We start from the raw sequence: 19,095 nt of genomic DNA, 5'->3' as shown, positions 1-19,095 counted from the left end.
TTTCATGTTGTTGTCATAGGCAGGGTCCCATTAAATCATTACTTGTTTTAGAAGAAAACATTTTAGAGGTATTAATAAAAGCTTGGTAAGGAAGCTCTTTAACTTTTATTTGACTTCTATTTAATACAATAAACCTCCACAAATTAAATAAATAAATAAATAAATATTTAATTCATATGAGAAGTAATTGTCTACCAATTTATATACAAAATTTATATCCAGAATACAATGTTTTAACCATATTTTACCTGATTTTAATTCTTTTTTGAAAATGATGGTATTAAGCATACTGAACCCACAGTAAATGCTACTTGTTTAAAAATAGGTAATAAGTAAACATATAAGGACCATTTATCTCCATTTTTTGAAAAAAAAATCTTGTGATTGTTAATGTATAACAGACCAAATGTGTGTATGTTTTCATATAAATCCTTATATAATCAAGAATGAAGTGGAAATGTCTTTAAGGTTAAGAAAAGCTTTTTGTCTGTTCACATCAATGAAAATATTTTCCATTCCAAAGTAAAGCAACTGTAACAAAGTAAAGCAACTGTAATTAATTTTATGGTATTTATGGTATTAGAAAAAAAAAAAAAAGGTGATTTTTTTCTCCCTTGGACCAGTCTCGTCCATAAATTTCCCTTAGCATAAAAAAAGGAAAATAGAGCACATTCTAAAGACACAACTAACAGATTAAATTCTGTATGAGAGGTACAGTACACAATGAGTACTGGGAAGTGGCAAACTATAGGAAAAATTTCTGAAGTTTGATGACTAACCTGTTCCACAGTCTTTCGTTTGACTTTCCTGAGATGCTATAATCATCTTGAAATGTATGAATTTCCTGTGGCTGTATGGGTGCTCAGACTGGAATTCTGCCTATCCATGATTCATTGCCAGGGGTTTCATAAGATGCTCTTCTTCCATGTAGTATATACCTGAAGATCACAACTTCTGAGCTAATCAAGACAGAGAATTTGTGTTTCAGCTCTGTTCCTGCCCAGGTATTATTCTCCCAAATCTTGTCAGGGGACAGTTAATTATCAGGAATCTTTATGAGGATATTGTGTTAAAAAATAAATAAAATTGTTTGAATACGAGATGTAAATACTCACCTTGGAAAAAGAAAACCTTCAGAGAGAAAATAATTGATCAATGTTTACATGAGATCTGCATCAAAACTAACTGAGTGAATTAGAAATGAGAGTAAAGAGCAGTAAATAGATGCTCAGGGATATTTGGCTATAAGTACACAAAAGCAACAAGTGATTTTGGAAGAGGAAGTGTTTTGTTAAAATATAAATAAAAATAAGAAGGAAACCTCTTTGTTATAAAAAGTGTGTAAGACAAAGTTGTTAGCCTCTCACTCAACTCTACTTTTCTAATTCTACAGAGTATGAGAGCTCTGAGCTCTAGGATATAATAGAGCATGAACACTTCTCTCTGCCTGCATTCCCAACTGGGAGCAAAGTGTTTCTGGGAGAGACAGAGCTGTTTTATACACTGCACTGTGCAGCAGCCTCACAGTGCCATTGTGCTATACAGCCATTTATCCCTCTTTGTAACCTCTGACTTCTCCAGCACTTTGCACGGCTGTTTAGGAAGCAATTCCTGAAGCTGTTAGACTGCAAAATTAAAGTGGTTCTTTCATGAAATGTTTACAGTATAAACCAAGCTTGCACTGCCTAATCTTATGGGAGTTACAGAAGGGGAAACTGTACAAAAGCCTGGCCTTTCTGCCTTTGTTAACTTTAAGGAGAAAGTAAGGAGGGACAAAGTAAGAAAAGACACTAGAGAATATCACCTGACAATAAAAAGCACAATTCATTTTTGAGTGCTATAGTTAATGATACCTTGGAACATTCTTATAAAGCTGGAATTATTACTTAAGTGCTGTTCAAATACAGTCTCAGATTCCAGCACAAGGAGTAGTTTAGCTTGGAACAGTCTTAATGGTCTTATCAGAGGTTCCTGCCCTGACTGAAAGGATGTCTCCTTTGTTCACATTAAGTGCAAACTCCTTCATACAGTTTGACAGGTTAGGGTGAAATAGCACCCTTTTCAGGTCATTGAGTACCATGCTGAAAGCTCAGTTGTTTCTCTTACTGCTATCCAGACAGCTGCAATACCCTGTTGAGAGGGACAGGAAACTCAGAAGCAGAGGCAGTTTAATGCCTGGAGCAGAAACTGGGAACGTTATCTCAGGCTACACAGTCCCTCTCTGAGCATTCATTAACTAGGCAAACTGGATTTCATAATCATTTTAAATAGAATTGTTGAAATTTTTATACAAAAGAATTAGCTGTTGGTTGAACTTGAATTATCAAGAAAGGGTTGGAAATCAGGTAGAATAATAGGGCTTGGTCTTCCCGGAAATCAGTAATGAAAAGTTGTGTCTGTGCTACCATAAGAGGCCAAACAGTATGCTCTCTGATAGAGCATTAAGGATCTATATCATTCAGACCTATAAAATCATGCAAAATTACCTCCAGTAGTTATCTACTCCAAACTCCTGCTCAGTTTGCTCCAATAATCCATTTGGAGCAAGTTGCTCAGAACCTTGTCGAGTGTCTCCAAGGCTGGAGATTCCACAACCTGTCCCAGGGTTTGCCCAGCCTTGTGGTATTTACTTATTTATTTTTAATGAGTTGAACTTTCTTGCGCTGAACCTGGTCCCTGCTACCTCCTTATTCTTCAGCTGTGCACTTCTGAGAAAACTTCTGCTATGCTATACCTAACACCCTCCTGTTAGGTATTTGTAGACAGAAATAAGATTGTTTCTTACACAGTAAGATCATTCTCTTCCTAGTGAACAAGCCCAGCTCTGGCAGCCTCATATATCAAGTGCTCCAAGACCCTAAACATCCTGTTGTATCATGCAGCAATGCAGACTTGCAACTAAGTGTTTATAGTTCTTAGAGTTCTGAGAAGGGTGCAGAAGACATTGTTCACTCCTGAGTATTACTTCATTAGGACTGATTTGTCTGTCCACTGCCTATCTTCTGAGGCTACCTCAAGGCAGTAGGATGGAGTACTTGTAGGGATAGGCATAGCTCTAGTTGTGCTTAACCTGTCCTTCTTGCAGATAGGTTCTTGACTGGACTTGCAATAAGAATTTTCCCTTCAATATGCCATTAAGCTTTGCTTAACATTGCAGGCCTAAGGTAATTTAAGGCTCAAGTAAATGGTGAAGTTATACTTAAAAGTCAAGATGGAGCATGAGTCTCAAGTCAATCACACCAAAACTTACAGCATGCCTGAGAAGCTGCTCAAAATGAGTATAAACTCACATGATAAATCAGTAACAAAAGTGGATTTCTCTTAGCTGTACTGTTCATTAGCCTTCTCACTAGACCAGACTGCATCTTACAGTATGATATAACTCACACTCAGTATTTTCACGTCCTCACTTGGGCTTCTGACAAATGTTTGTAGGCCTAGAGGGAAAAAGACGTTTGTTTTCATAAGACAAAAACTGAAGGATTTTTCTCTTTTGCTGTTGACTCTTCACCCCCAAAATAGAAAGTTCCTGTCCTTCATCTGTCTAGAGAAGTGAAACCCTTGAGGGCTTGCTTCCCTCTTCCAAACATTAGCCTGTCCTTATTGGATGGCACGTGTTTTCAGATAGAAACCATATATTCAGAAGAGATTTAAAAATCCATCCAATATAGGAACTTTATAGTGAAATAATGCTTGTTCACATTGCTAATCGGTACAGCATAGTGAGTGTGCATGGAACAAAACATACCTCTTAGCCTTATGGAGCAGTTAGTCTCATAAACACATTTTACACTAAATTCCTGGCTTAATTTATTTTACCTTATTGAATATGCACTGAAAATAATCTTCATTTCTCTTTTGAAACAGAAGACTAAGAAAAGAGCTGTTAATAACATGAAGAAAAATCAAGCCCATTACATTTCTGTTATTTGGATGTTTTGTTTTTGTTTTTTTTTTCCAACTTATGAGCCCTCATTCAGCCCATTATATGTTTTCCATATAACTCAAAGGTGTTTACCATCCTATTCATTTATGGCTTTGCCGTAATGCTAAGCTGAGAGAACTCTTGTTAGAGATGGGACTCCTGTTTCTTTCTAAATCATAAAGGGCTAGAAATATCACAGATGTTTCTGTAGGCTCAGTCTTTCATAGCAATATTAAATGAACTAATTTGAAAGAGAGCATATAAATTGAAATTTCTTCAAGCTGTTATTCTTTCCATCTTTCCCACTCAGCCTTTCCTTTCTTTTTTACTTTACATCCAACTATCCCTGTTCCTACTCTTCTAGGTTACTGCTCTTGGTGAATTATGTGTGAGTGTACAAGTTGAACAGTTATGTTCAAATGAAAAACAGATAAACAGAATAGCTAAGGAATGTCTAAAGCCAGGAAGTAAACCTTCTTCCCAACAACAGTAGTAGACTGTTAAGGCTACTATTGAAAGTTTTTTATTGACTATTAAAAGTTTTTAATTTGTTTCCTCTGTTTTTAGTAGCCCTAATCTGATAGGTTTTTTGTTTGTTTGTTTGTTTGTTTTTTCTTGTTTTTTTCTTGTTTTTCTGAGTCTTTCTTGTGGAGGTGCTGAACTTTTTGAGTATTCCAGATTTGTAGCTTTTGAAGTCATCCCAAACCTCCAGGAAACTCAGGAAAGGACACGTTCAAGGTCATACTGCTGTTCCCGCTAGAGCCTTTGGTATTTTCTTCACCAAGGATAAGATGTACATAGTACAAAAGAGCAGAGCATGAATCGTCTGAAGTAGCAACATAGAGACAGCAGTTCAAGAATGATGCTATTGATAATTTTATGGTGTTCAAGGCAACCAGTTAGGTTACTGACCTAACCATAATGTAAATCCATTAACAGGGAAAAAAAAATCTCTACTTTAAATAATGTGTTTTTAAAGTATTCAATATTTGGCATAATATAAATTTAAATTTGTGTTAAAATTTTTATTACATCATAAATAGAAAAGCTAGAGCAGTTGCAAGAGCTTTTGAAGATATCTTCTAAGGTAAAGAATTCCAAAATGCTATACCTGTGCTATTGTCTTCAATTGCTTCTCTCTGACCTCTTTTCACAAACAAGAAGGAAAATAAGTCACTCTTCTTGGCTGTTCTGCAAACCCTGACTAGAAATCTTGCTCTGCAGTGACTGAGTGGCAGATATTCTTGAGAGGCTTAGTAGTTCCCATTTTGTAAGACCAACCAGCAACAGAACACTCTTCTTCAGAAACAAATGTGTCCACCCCGAATTACTGAAGAAAAACCCATGTATTTCAAAATCATACTTACCCTTACTCTGAATTACAGGTTTGCAGCAGTATTATTAGGAGACAGAGAATTTGCATGGCTTTGCTCCTAGCTGTAGGATGTGTTGTCTTAAGGCTATCTCCTACTGCATTTTTCTCCATGCCTCTATAATTTTGTGTTATTCCTTCACTATAAAAATGAAGCTTTTTTCAAAGCATGAGGTGTTTGGAAATGAACATTTGAATTTGCATATGTTGGAACTGATTCATCCCTGGTGCCAGGAAGTGCTCGCTGTTGCAGGGATGGGATGTGCAGCTGGCCAGTGCTGCCTCCAAGGCAGGCGATGCTGGCAGGAGAGAAAGCGTGGGCAAGGTGCCCAGGGAGAGAGCTGATTCACAGCTTCCCCCTGGCAGCTTCTGTGAACGGAACACCCCCTGGGTAGTGCACAGAAGTGATTTCACATTAGGTACTTACCATGCCATTGGCAACTGGCATATTAGGCAGTATATGCTGGTGCTAGATGTGAGAACAGCGGGCAACACACCATTGCACTTGCTGCAGAGAGGCTGGGAAGTCCTGACTGCTAGCAGAACAGACAGCATGCAGAGGTGGTAACTGAAAGCACAGAAGTAGTTTTTTCTAAAGCAATATAATTAATTTAAAAGCATCATGTGTATCTGTGCATGCGAGTGCACAGTGATATTTTAAATGCCAGCAGGATGCATTTTAGTCTGTTTATAGGAAAATGGATTTCAGTTTAATTAAGAAGCATATCATGTTCTTTCTCACCCACACACAGTTCAAAAAATGCAGAAATGCAATGCAGATAGTACCAGGAGCTAAGGACACAAAAATTATACATGCAAAAATTTAAGGAATTAATTAAATTTTACCTAAGGAGGAGTGTATGCTGCCACCCCCAGTTTAGAACCATTCAGTTGCTGGGGATTTATAGAGGCAAAGAGAGAGATGGAGCAATCTCTCAGCAGAGATAGAAATGACTGAAATTACTCCATGAACCCTCTGAGCCAAAATTATTTTAGTCTCATGTCTGGACTAGCTCCATAGGCCTGGCATCATTCCCTTATGGGTAGAAAGACTGTACAATGAAAGTGGTAACAACAAGTTACCACTTACCATGCCATGTCTTTCCAATTTCCAACCTGAACGTCTCTCGATATCTTCTGAGAGGGCTTGGTTCCAGGAATGATCCCTGACTGGATTCCCTGATATCTTGTCCATTCACTGGAACTGCACTGGGCCCAGTCCCTGTGAACAAATGATAAAATAGATTTTTACTCAATTAATTCATTTGCCATACCAACACAAATGACAGGAGATGGGGGATAGGGGAATGGGGACAGCCTCTGTTGTCCTTTTTTCAAATTGTCTTCCTTTATACCTGTTATGGTTTGGGGGGTTGGGATTATTTATTTATGTTTTTATTTTTAATTTCCTATTACCTGCAGTAAGGACTTTCATGTCAGTATTCTGCTATGTAAGAAATGTTAGCAGTATTTTACATATGAAAAAGTAGCATTTAGCACTTTTGCTAAAACTAAATATGCGTGATTAAGTTCTCCTTCTTGTTAGGCTGAATACAAGGAACTAATTAACATATGAATCTAAATTTAACTTCCTTTTTATTTTTGGCTTACAATGCATCTTTGTGAAACTTTGATATTTATAAGTGTTTAACTTCACATTCTTTCTTAAGTATATTTGTGAGGAGTAGATCATATGTTTTGCCTGGAATATGAAATCATAGACTGAAGGTCCACTGAGATTATCCATTATCTTCATACCTGTCCCACAGAGTTTTTGTCTCGTCTTGAACCAATTTAAATAAGCTTCAAATGAGCTGTGAATGTAATTTTCAGCAGCACCCACTGCTAGCTTGGTTGTGTTCCCTTTGAAGCCAATGATAAAGTTTGCAGGGACTTTAATGAAAACAGAAGTGTGGAAGAAAGTGACTCATCGTGTCTTGCCAGTCAAGAAATTCAGTGTTAAGGTTTCACCACACAGAAAAATTTCTCCTCTGACACAAAGATGCAATGTGTACCCAGTCATTTCAGCTATGTAAGAGGGCCACATGCAATGCAGACTAAGGGAAAGATAAAATCAGCTGGGAGAAAAAAGCAGGATGACAAGGAGAGTGATGAGAGAAGATAGATAATAGAAGGAAACAACAAAGAGGAGGAAAGGAATAAAGAACTGTCATCTTCAAGGTTATTAAAGTCATGAAAGGAGGAAAGGATGAGGGAGGAACGGAGAATGAAGACAACAGCCAAAGGGGACATGGAAGAAAAATGTAAAAGGGAGAAAAATAAAATTGAAAAATTACAATTGAAAATAAGGAAGGAAATGGAGAGTGCAAAGAGGACAAAGCCAGGTTCTTTTCAGTGGTGCCCAGTGACAAGACAAGAAGCTGTGGGTACAAAGGGGAACACAGAAGGTGCCATCTGAAAAAACAGATGATGGAGTACTGGCACAGGCTGCCCAGAGAGGTCGTGGAGATCTTGAGAGAGGTCGTGGAGATCCTTGGAGATCTTCAAGACCCACCTGGACATGGTTCTAGGCAACGTGCTCTGGGTGGAAAGGGAGGGAGGGGGCGGGAATGGGGTAGAAGGGCAGATGGACCTCTGATCTCCAACAGTTCCTTCCAACCTCAACCATTCTGTGATTCTAAGATTTTGTGAAAAGGATCTGGAAAAGGCAGAAGTAAAATGTAGAAGAAAAACACTGAGGAGGAATAAAGATGGAAAGCAAACTGGAGACAAAAGTTAAGTGGAAGTCCTTGTTCCACTGAAGGGAAAGGATTGAAAATGAGGAGAAAGAGTCGTCAAGAAAGAAAAACAATGGTGGAAAATGTGAAAAAGAAGAAGTGATAAAAGTATGTAGATATGCAGCTTAATTGAGGGAAATTCAGAGAAAATTAATCCATCCTAGCAGAACAGTTTTAACAATTTTACACTGCAAATAGATTGTATAGATAGAAGGTTTCTGTCTAGGCAGTGAATGGAAGTAACAACACTAAAGTAGAAACAACAGAGTAAAAGTGGAAAAGCATCTGTGTTCCTGCTGGAGATACAATAGACACTGTCTTTTCTGTGGCTTCTTGAGGAAAGGAATCATCAACGTTCCAACTTTACATGCCTAATTAGAGCTTGACAATCTACCACAGTGCCTGAGACAGAAAATAAGATTGCAAGATTTACATGTATACATCTGTACATACTGCCTTCATAGCAACATGTAGGACAGTACTTACTGGCAGAGTTACTCTGCTCAGAAAGGTAAATGCAAAGTGAGTTGCTGTTTACAATCCAGTTCCTTCTAAGTAGGAGTTTTCATAACAGTAGCCACAACCCTGACTGTTACTGACACACCTATGGCCTAAAAGTCTCCTCTGAGGACTGCACAGCTCTATTTATCATCTCATCTTCCCCTGCAGTCCTCCCTGCAGGTCAGTGGTGTGTGGTATAGGAAAGAACCAGGTTATTATTGTTATCTCTTTGGAGTTAAACACGGGACTTGTTTATCAAGAGCTGCACATATTGTTTTTTTTAAAAGCACTCAAATTTGTAGAGGCATAGACATACCATAAGCTTATCAGACCTTATTAAAAACTCTGTTTCTTCATTTGAGAAATCTTTTCATTCCTTCCTTTTCTTGTTCAGTCCCCTTTTTCACTCGTTCCTCACACATTCAGGTTAGGGAACTGCAAACACCGTATCTTCGCAGTTCTACTTTTGTAACATTTTTTTCTGGACTACCTGACTAGAAAAGAACAATATTTTGTTTTTGAATCTAAATGTAGTTTCAGAGGAGACATGGCTTTATAACGTCAAACAAAGCAGGGAATAAGAATCTCTTCTAGCCTGTTTTCTTCTGTGTAAAGTCATTTAGCCTCTGTATGCCCCAGTTTTTGTCTGCTAAATCCTTTCCTTCATCAAAGCACTATTGTGAGATTTTATCCATTAATGTTTGTAAAATGCTTTCAGATCTTCAGATGAAAGATAGAAATGCAAAGTATTATTGTGTCTGTCTTCCAGACTCCCAACCTATGAATTCCATTCCTGGTGATTCAGTCAAATAAAACAGAATTTCAAATACATGAAAACCACCAGACAATAAAAAATTCTACATTCTGCTATGAAAAAATCCCACAGGAAACAATTATATTTCTCTAGGCTTTCTGAGTCTTCAACAGAAAATCACATCTCTACTATAGAGATTGACAGCATGGTCAAAATAAAACTATGGGGAAGATATAACTTTCTGTTAAATTCCAATTCTTTTGCAGTATGGAACATTCTAAAGGTCCATTCTGATTTTTTTGTACAACTTGCTGGCTTATTCCCCATCTCAGTTCAATATGATCTTTCTTTTGGGTTGCTAGCTACATCAGTTTAAAATATTTAATGACTAATTTATAGGCTAAATATTCTGTGTGTATGGTAGTCACTTAAGGCTCAAGGGAAGATTGGATCCACAATGTAGTGGGTGCAAAGTGGTGTAAAACACACCAACAAAAAAATAATAATCAAAAAACAAAGATAACTTCAAACTTTAGAACTGATTACATTATCTTACTAGTAACAGGTCACGAAAGATATTTAGTATCTATCCATTGTAATAGAATCCTAGTATAGTTTGGTAAGTCCTAGAAAGAATAACCGTCTGATGGCTTTTGGCATCACCAGTGTGAGAAAAAATAATGGCTTTATTTCAGTTCTAAGAAATCCAGCATCCTCAGTACAGAAACAATATAGAAGGAGTTTGCCATAGCCATTATTGGCAATACTCTTCATCTTTATTAGTGGCTGTTTTTATTTCTTTATTTGTAGAGTGTCTGTAGAGTGTCCACTGAGTGCTATTACTAATCCCCAGAAAGCTATAGCTAAAAACAAGTACAGACAAACCTGATACAGATACAAACCTGACAATTCATGTGAAAACTACAAGCTAACTTAATAACATGTCCTTTCCATAGTGGAAACCAGGTGAACTGGCCTTATTGATAAGGACAGTGAGGCTGAAATGACCATCTGGTGTATTGAGGAAGAGGGTTTGGCGCAGGCCATAGAAGAGTGTTTGAAGGGGAAAGAGACAGAGGAAAGGGAGACTAAAAGGTATATTGGTTACAGCTGCTAGAATTGTCTTGAAGTTTAAATCAAAAATTCTCAGCCTACTAGTGAAAAATGTAATCATGTGATCTAACTTCTGTTTGGGTGGTGTGCTGAATGTGTGCTTGTATAATTCTACATCCAAGGTTTCCATTTCAATTTATATATGTATATAAACTGGCCAAACCCTGAAGAAAAGATTTAACTGAGATGGAAACAGAATTCACCATATTGCTGAATCTCAGTAACACAAGTGTTTCTTAGAGAGAGGAAGCCTGAGCTTGAGCCCAAGCCCAAGCCTTAGCCCAGGCCCTGGGCTATACTCAGACTGCATGTACTGAAAAAAAAATTCCATGAGCTCTGCCTTCTAACAAGGGAAATATAATCCTTCTGATTCTGAAAAGCCATTGTCATTTTGTGGTAAAAATTCTTGACAGGAAAAAAAAATAATAAAACTTATCCATTACATTACAGATTACTATATCTTTGTTTTATTGTAATTTTAGAGATAATTTACATCTTAAATCAATCAAAAGTAAGTCAACCAAAGCTATACACGAGAAGGACAAAACTACTTCTGTCCATTCTTAGCACCTTTGTGTAACAACTTTTCTGTTTTCATGCTAGCCGATCTATAAATTATTTAAATATGCAAGTTGTGTGTCAATTTATATAGCTCCTATAGATCTAAATAAAAACCTAGGAATATAGGTTTAAATGTATATTTTATTTGTAGCCTTCTGTACTGAGGTAAGCTGGTTTTTCTTCTGAGCTGAGCTTGCATCAAGACTTTTAAGCATTGGCATTGGAAAAACCCTCTCAGAACCCATTTGGGCATTGCATCCATTTCCTCCCCAGTCCCAGCAACCTCCTTAAGTTCTTTCAATAGTCTGGAAGCATTTTTTAATTGCTGCACACCCTCAAACCTTCTTCCTGTGAAGAATGAGTGATAGGGCTTAAGTTTATTTATCTCTGTTTTTCACGTTTTCTTCATTCCTGCTATTGAATCTAAGCCCAATACTGAATCCAGCTGCTGCAGCTGTTGCTGTTCTGCTGTGTTTCCTGCTTTCTGCTTATGCTTATGTTCCTACAAAAGCTTCTCTGGGATGTTCTGTGAACTGAATGGGACATCAAGGCAGTGCTGACTGCACTCCCCATCACTGACAACCTCTTTTTCTTGATGCTCTGATTTTGTGTAAAGTGCCAGTGTTATACAGTCTGAACTTCACTCTTTAAAAAGAGAAGTCCTTTTGTCACTTCACTCTTTGCAGTACTGAAGTATTTCCTTGCTGCAATAAGCTATTAGGTAGAGTCTACAAGTAAGCTTCCGATTCTGCCAAATTACCTTCACTTTAAGTAATTGAGAAAACTGTATTTCTCTTTCTTCCACTTACTCCAGCATTCATTTTCAATAGGTCTCATATCACTTTCACTCTTATAAGCACTTGTACGTATATTTTTCAGGCACTGTTGCCAGCACGTACAATCTTCTAAGTCAAATATTCACGTGTATTTAGTAGTTGATACCAAAGCAGCAGAGTATATGCAAGTTCTATGTATGATAAGGTATTCTGAAAATCCAGACCCACAATTCTAATGGTACAGGGACTTGTAATTTTCTCCTTATCTAATCTATTTAGGATAGCAAATATTGTAGTAACTTTGTAGTTGAAACAAACTGCTTCATATCACCGTCTCATATTTCACAGTAGTTATAAACACTTCCCATAGAATAGAAACATGAACAAATAGAAATGTTCCAGGATTTTAAAATGTTCTTATCAACTGCACTAAACTCTCATTTTATATTGTACATTTAGGTCAATATCTGCTTATGAGACTAGAAAACAATTATTATAATGCTAAAACCAAAATCTGAAAAGGTCTTTCTAAAATCCTTGCCTATATAAAAAAATCTGTTCTAGTTTAATCAAAAATATCATTTTAAACTGGTGTGAACTGTACAGAGCCATTTCTAAAGATTCTCAGTTCAAATTTACAGCAAATGATTTCTTCTTTTATATCAGTTGCTTCCATTTTTTGGTTGTGGGCTTGTTTTTTTTATTGTTGTTGTTGTTTTGTTTTTTTTTTGTTTGTTTGTTTCTTTGTTTGTTTTCCAAATGATGCAGAAATAGCCTAGTTTTTAAATTGTGTAAGTGTCCAAATGGTTGAGGTGTAATGGTATAATCTTGAGACCAACTGATCAGTTATACTGGTATATCTTACAAATCCTCTTTGTTAAGACACTAATCATGCCTGCCTGTAGCAAAAGTCTTATAAAACATGAGAAAACCATTATGCTGTTTTGATAATAACTTATACACAAAAGGCTTGAAGAATATGTGGACAAAAATAGAGGCTTCAAACACTATGTGTTCATAAAAAAGGAATCCTTGTAGTACCTCAGAGAAACTGCAGAGAAGCAGTCTAATGGCTTCTTGCTCTCCATTATTCATTTAAAAGCAATGGACACTTAGAGTCAAAGTTTAGGCAATTCATTAATTAATTTTTATTCCTATATCTTTTGATACAACATTGTTAGAGGCTTCAGTCAGGCTTCAGTGATATATCTGGTCTTCATGGAAGTAGGAAATAAGTTTTGTAGATCACTGAAGATACTTGTAATTGAAAAACAAACCAAAACAAACAAACAAAAAGAAAGAAACGCACAAAAGAAGCAGTGGATCTTCTCTCTATAGGTCTAACAAAATGCCATAAGCAAACCATCTAAATATCTATATATATGTAACATTTAAAATCTCAACATAAGACTCCCCCCATTTATTTTTTAACTTAAAGTACTAGCCAGCCTATATTCCAAAATTTGGGCTAGCCACAGCAAAGAATTAACGGAAAGGGCTATACAGGTAAGAACTATGACTTGTTCACCATATTTTTACCTAGTTATGTGAGAAGAAACTACAATTTTCTATTTTATTTTTTTTTAATCTTTCTACAAGCAGAAAGATTAATGTGTGATGTCAACACGTCTATTGGTTTTTACATATTAAGACTCACAAAGACTCACAGTATTACTTATAATTTCTAGTCAAGATCATGGGTTTATTATACTTGGTCCTATGCAAAGATGTAGTAATAAAGTGCCATTATGGCAAAGGCTTAAAGTGAAGTAAGCACATAACATGAGAGAAAAGGAGAATTATCCTTAAGGATGCTGTTTAGATTCCTTATCCAAAGCACACAGGATCTTTGTTATATAGAAGAGAATCTTCCAGAAACTTATAGGAAGTGATCTAGTGAACCCTAGAGGTTTTACCAGCTTACATCCTAGAAGCATTAATGCATTTTTGTTTTCTATAGAGTAACTGAACTGGTCCAGTGGAATACCATGTGAGAACTCTAACAAATTTCAGTTTAGCTTATCTCTGTCAAGGTTGCATTAATCGTGTTTGAGGTTTGGCCCTGCTGAGCTCCTCAGAAGTAGGTAATGCTTATTAGATTTAAAGAGCAAAAGGTCAGCCTAATAGAATATGACAGTAACATTGCACTGAATTCCAGGTTACTCGAATTCTTGATTTTAAGAAACATCCAAGTGTTTGAAGAAACCTCCATGAAAGCATTGTACCAGTATGTACCAACTTTGAGGAAAGCTCACACATAACTAAAGGGTGAAAGACAACGTCTGCATGACTTTTGGATTCAAATAATCACTGAAGTCAATGTTACGGAAATCTCTTGTTTCAGAATACAGCATCTGGAGATTGTGCACATGCTTTTTTAAATTAGGATATTTTCTTCAAAATGAGGTTTATTGCATGGCTAAAAATCAAAACTGAGGCTCAGGAAAAATGAGGTTTTGGAATTCATGTAGCATTTAACAGTTCATTAAAATGAGTATAAAATAATTCTTCTTTTTGTCTTTTCTGTGATTTAGTGTAGAAGTTCAAATACCAGCTAATGATTATACTTAGCATTATAATTTAGCTTATTCTGTAGTGATCACAATCATCTTCACAATGTAGAGAAAAACAGGCATTTTCTTTGATGACTCTACTGTCATTCAACTATTAGAAATTCCACTGATGAGTGTATCTGTTTGCTTGATGTCTGGGAATGCTAAGTGGGTTACCATTTCTATGCAAGAAGACTACTTTACCTCCCAGTCTGTACATTTCCTTTTCCATAGGCATTTTCTTCATCTCATGGAGAGGTGGAAGGGTGCCTACAAAGGTACACCAATGTCTCATGACACTTTGTGGTGGGATTAGAGCAAGATCCTTACCAGAAAACAAAATGGCTTACTTGTAATGTTAGCCATTACTTAAGAATATATCTTGGGCATATTCCATTTGCTGTCAACACTACTCATTTCTGGTGGTTTGGGGGTGTCACACTGCTGCTGGAAATCTCCAGTAGTTTGCTGATACAAGAGGTATCCAGAAAGTGTTTGAGTGGGCAGATGATGAGTAGTTAATAAAAACATTTTATGAATGAGAAAAGTATGTTTGTCCCTGGTGTGGAATTAAGCTCAGGTTTAGCAATGGCTGGAGTTCTCCAAGGAGAATTGTTTCTGTGGAAACAATTATCGAGTCAATTAATATACATAAATATATATTTTATATAAAATGGGCAGCTATTTCTTTCCTGTCAGTAACACTGCTCTATATCTTTTACATTTTTATTCTAGGTGTCCCACCCCTGGGTGTGATGGCTCTGGGCATATTACTGGAAATTATGCTTCACATCGAAGGTATGTAAAGAGATGGTTTTTATTCTTGATATCAAACAACCACAGGGCTAGGAGGGACTTCAACAGGCCTCTCTTATCTCTCTCAGCGCTGAAGTAGGATTGAGTGCTCTACATAGCCATACATTGATCTAACTCATTCTACATACAATGAATAACATTCCTCAGTTTCAGCATAGCTCACTACCCAAATAGACAAGAAGATTTTTTCTAGCATCTAGCAAAATCTTTGTAGAAAATTAATGTTTGTTGTTGTTGTTGTTGTTGTTTTCTTCCTTCTCTGTTAGCCCAGAGAAACAATTCAACATTTATAAGTTTATGTTCCTTTACATTCTGAATAACTTAACCATTCACCTCAGTCTTACTTTTTCTGGACTAAATTCTGTTTCTGCATTTTTTTTCCTGCAAATCTTTTCCTGATTGTTCTTGTCAATCTCTTCAGACTCTCGTTATTTCTTAAAATGTGAAATGAAGTTCATTTTTTACTCCTCTCCCAGCTGAAGTTTTATCAGTGTTAAACAGAGTGAAAAAAAAAAAAAAAAAAAAAAAAAAAAAAAAAAAAAACCACCTCTTGCATCTAATATGCAATAGTCTTGTCAATATATTTCAGAATAATTTGGCTTGCTTTTAAATCACAATGTGTTGTATATAACTATGTTAAGTCAGAAGAATAGAAAGAGAAAATTATGGATAAAAGCTGTTATCTCGACCGTCTAAACTATAACTGTGATCTTTACCAAGGACCAAAGAAAGATTCACATTTACCAATTAAGATATTGCTGGTAACCCCAAAATGAATTATTGTGGTACCACAGTAGAGATAATGTTCCACATGCTGTGTAATTAGCAATGCCCTTGTGGGTATTTGACAACTATAAATCAATGGAGATGAGCTCCACTATATTTTGAAAATAGTTATCCGCTATTTAATCAAAGAATAATAGTGTACTCCACCTCTCTTTTGTTAGTAAAGGCTCTTTTCTCCCATGCATATTAATGCTGTTGAGTCTGGATGTTTGCTTGGTTCACCAAGTCCCTAGGTTTACAATAGCCTATAACTAGTCAATGCACATACTTCCAGTTTAAATGTATTCCAAGTATAAGCAACAGTTTAAAGTCAAAAGATAAATAGCACAGACATTAGAAATGTGCCATAACTTCACATGCTGTAAAAATAATTGATCACAATAACAATTCTATTTTCTGTTAAACACAGAGAACTATCAAGAGTACAAATAACATTGTAAATGAGAAGATGTAAATATTTTTAAAAGCACTTATGCAATGTAGGAGATAAAATCACACTTTCAAAGTAGTTTAAGGTCAAATTCATAGCTACATTTATTTATGCATGGATTTATCAGCTCATACCTCTATCAATGCTATGTTTGGTGTAGATATGCCTGAACTTTGCTATTTTAGGAAGCTGTTTAGTGTTTGGTTAACTATTTAATGTTTGGTTAACTATTTAACCAGAAACAGACAGGACAGTGAAGAGTCAGTACAACGTAGCAGAGAAGCCAAAGTGTCACAAAGAGAAAAAATCTAAAAGCTGGCAAGATTAGCAGGGAAGTATCATTGCATGCCTGCTTGTTTTTAAAATTCTTTCTCTGGACATTGTCTGTTGACTACTCTAGGACTGGATGGTGTTACCTAGTTTAATCTCTTCATTCCTATGTTCTTTCATTGTAGATGAGTGCTGGATCAAGTTTTCATTTGAATATGCATCATACTCAGTACATATAAAGATATAAAAAGTAATACTGCAGAACAAAGTGATCTGGAATTTGTCCAGTCCATTGGAATTCAGTACATTCAGCCTTTTGAAGCACCTCCATTTCTGTATTGGCCACATAAGTCAGCAGAGTAGGCCTTGATTTCTCTTCCAAAATGCCTCTAGCAGTCCCAGGTCATTGACTGCCTTCAGGCACAGGAACGCTGACACAGAACTAGGGAAGGAGTAACACCTTTTTTTGCTTAAAATTGCTGGTGTTGCCCTGGGAGACCTGCTGCATTTAAACCAAGGCAGCCTCACAGTGTTCTGTTCATGAAGTTTGTCAAGGTCACTCTCTTAAACTGGTGAGGCTGGCAAAAGGCACCGTCTTTAAAAGGGCAGCAAACCAGTAGCCTAAATCTGGAATCGTTGAGTGTGAAAGACTCCACAGTACTTCCACAGCTAATTCCCATGCTGAAAATTAGCACTTATCTCTTCTTGCATCTGAGTTAACATTTTTATTTGTATTTGATACACTTACAACACTCAGTTTCAGAAGGAAATTAATGATAAAATTCCCTCCTAAACGGCTGTCATGATGTCTAAGTATCACTTGTATTTAAAATGGCTGAATGCCTAACATACATAAAGGCAAATTTAACCCTGCCATAACTTTCTGCAGTTCCACACAGACATCCAATGTATGCAAGATGTTATACTGGCATATACTATCACTGAATTTCTCTCAATTTTTGTCTTCATAGATAAGGAATTAAACTGATACGAAAATGAAGTAATAGCTTTTGATTATCACAGGATAAAAAATTTAAAGTGAAGGCTCATCCTTGACATATGTTTTCTTGGTAAATCTGCTGTCAGAGGAAAATGAATTAATCATATCCTCAGAAGCTGTCTGTTGGAAATGTCTGTTTAAAAGATCTGAAAGGTCTTAGAATTTTCTAATAAATCATAATGCCAGAATATAAAGATCTATTGCAAAAAGATGATGCATCAAAATACCAACCAATAGGTGATAATTGTATTGATTTAATATGGGAAAGCATTAAATCATTAGTCAAGGCAGAAATTCTTCATTCAGATTTTGTTATGAAAATGTCATAATCTGCAAGCATACCCATCTGCACATCTACTAAAAAAGTATTGTTCTCTAAGGCAGTTCTATTAACTATTTAGTTTTCTGATGTAAAACCTGTTAATTCTCACACAGTGGGTAAAACTAGTTTTGCAGATTATCTAGGGACATACATAACTCCCATCCTATCCCCTTCACTTTCTGCAGTCCGGGTTACATGTGGGTCAATGAACCAATTTAGCCTGCTTCCTCTTATTCTAAATCCATTAGACTTTTCCTCTTGCCTTTGGTCTTTTACAGATTATGACACTAAAATTTTCATGTGAAACTATTTTAAATGGCACAGGATTTATGAGATTTAGTTAGTTTGTACACAGAGTAACAGTAGCTTTCTTTTAAAAGGAAAATGACCAGCTACATTTGTATTAGGAAATGAAATGGGGCAAGAGCACAGGTTACTCTGTTGGTCCTACACAAAGGCAGCAGAGTTGCCAACACTATTAAATTGTTAGAGCATTTCCTGACATGGTACTGACCTATGGCCAGTGAAAATCTCACAGGCAGGAGGAATGACTGAGGAATGACTTGGAGCTCTATTGGATCCAGCTCATTCTATCAAAGCAGTATGGATGTGGTTGTCCTGTTTTACAGAGAGAGCTTAGCTGTGTGGATGTGACCATGCTGGTATTGGGTCAAGACAATAGGTCTAGGCCCCTTCTGTTTACCACTGTAGATGTAGCCATGCCATGTCACTAAATGTTGCCAGATAATATACTCTGTGCTAGTATCTTGTGACAACATTCCTCCTTTTATTTAATTGACGTATTTATGACTTTACAGCATGTAAAGTCTCATTTTTGACCATGGCTTATTTTTTATTTACCAACACAGATTTTCATCCATGATTGCATCACCTTTTCACTACTTGTTCCACATAATCCTCTCTAGTTTTAAGACAAAATAATCAATTTTTTTTTGCTGCCACTGTTTCTGTCTCTTCCTCCTGAAAAGAGGACCAACTATACCACACTGAAATACATTTTGTCATGTTGGAAACAAAAAATTTCCTTAGTTTGTTTCTTTCTCTGAGGCAAATTTTTGTAACACTACTTTGTCTTTCATCTCAGTAATTTTGAATGTGTTGCTCTTACCAATGGATTTCTTTTTATCTGTTCATATGTTAAGATGGAAATAACATTTA

At 36.3% G+C, this 19,095-nt stretch overlaps 1 protein-coding gene across 17 annotated transcripts in view; it reads left to right on the top strand.

Moving 5' to 3' along the window:
• The window catches only part of MYT1L (myelin transcription factor 1 like), a 331,525-nt gene that overhangs the window by 282,859 nt on the left and 29,571 nt on the right, over positions 1 to 19,095 (top strand). For all 17 annotated transcript variants that reach the window (XM_072036410.1, XM_072036408.1, XM_072036409.1 and 14 more), the window contains one exon: positions 15,028 to 15,090. In XM_072036410.1, the coding sequence (XP_071892511.1) occupies positions 15,028 to 15,090 (63 nt within the window). The remainder of the gene's footprint in view (positions 1 to 15,027; positions 15,091 to 19,095) is intronic.

This window comes from Anas platyrhynchos, chromosome 3 (genome assembly GCF_047663525.1).
Source record: "Anas platyrhynchos isolate ZD024472 breed Pekin duck chromosome 3, IASCAAS_PekinDuck_T2T, whole genome shotgun sequence".
NCBI classification, from domain to species: Eukaryota; Metazoa; Chordata; class Aves; order Anseriformes; family Anatidae; genus Anas; species Anas platyrhynchos.
Note: the sequence above shows the minus strand (reverse complement) of the source record. Positions and strands in the feature narration are given on the sequence as shown.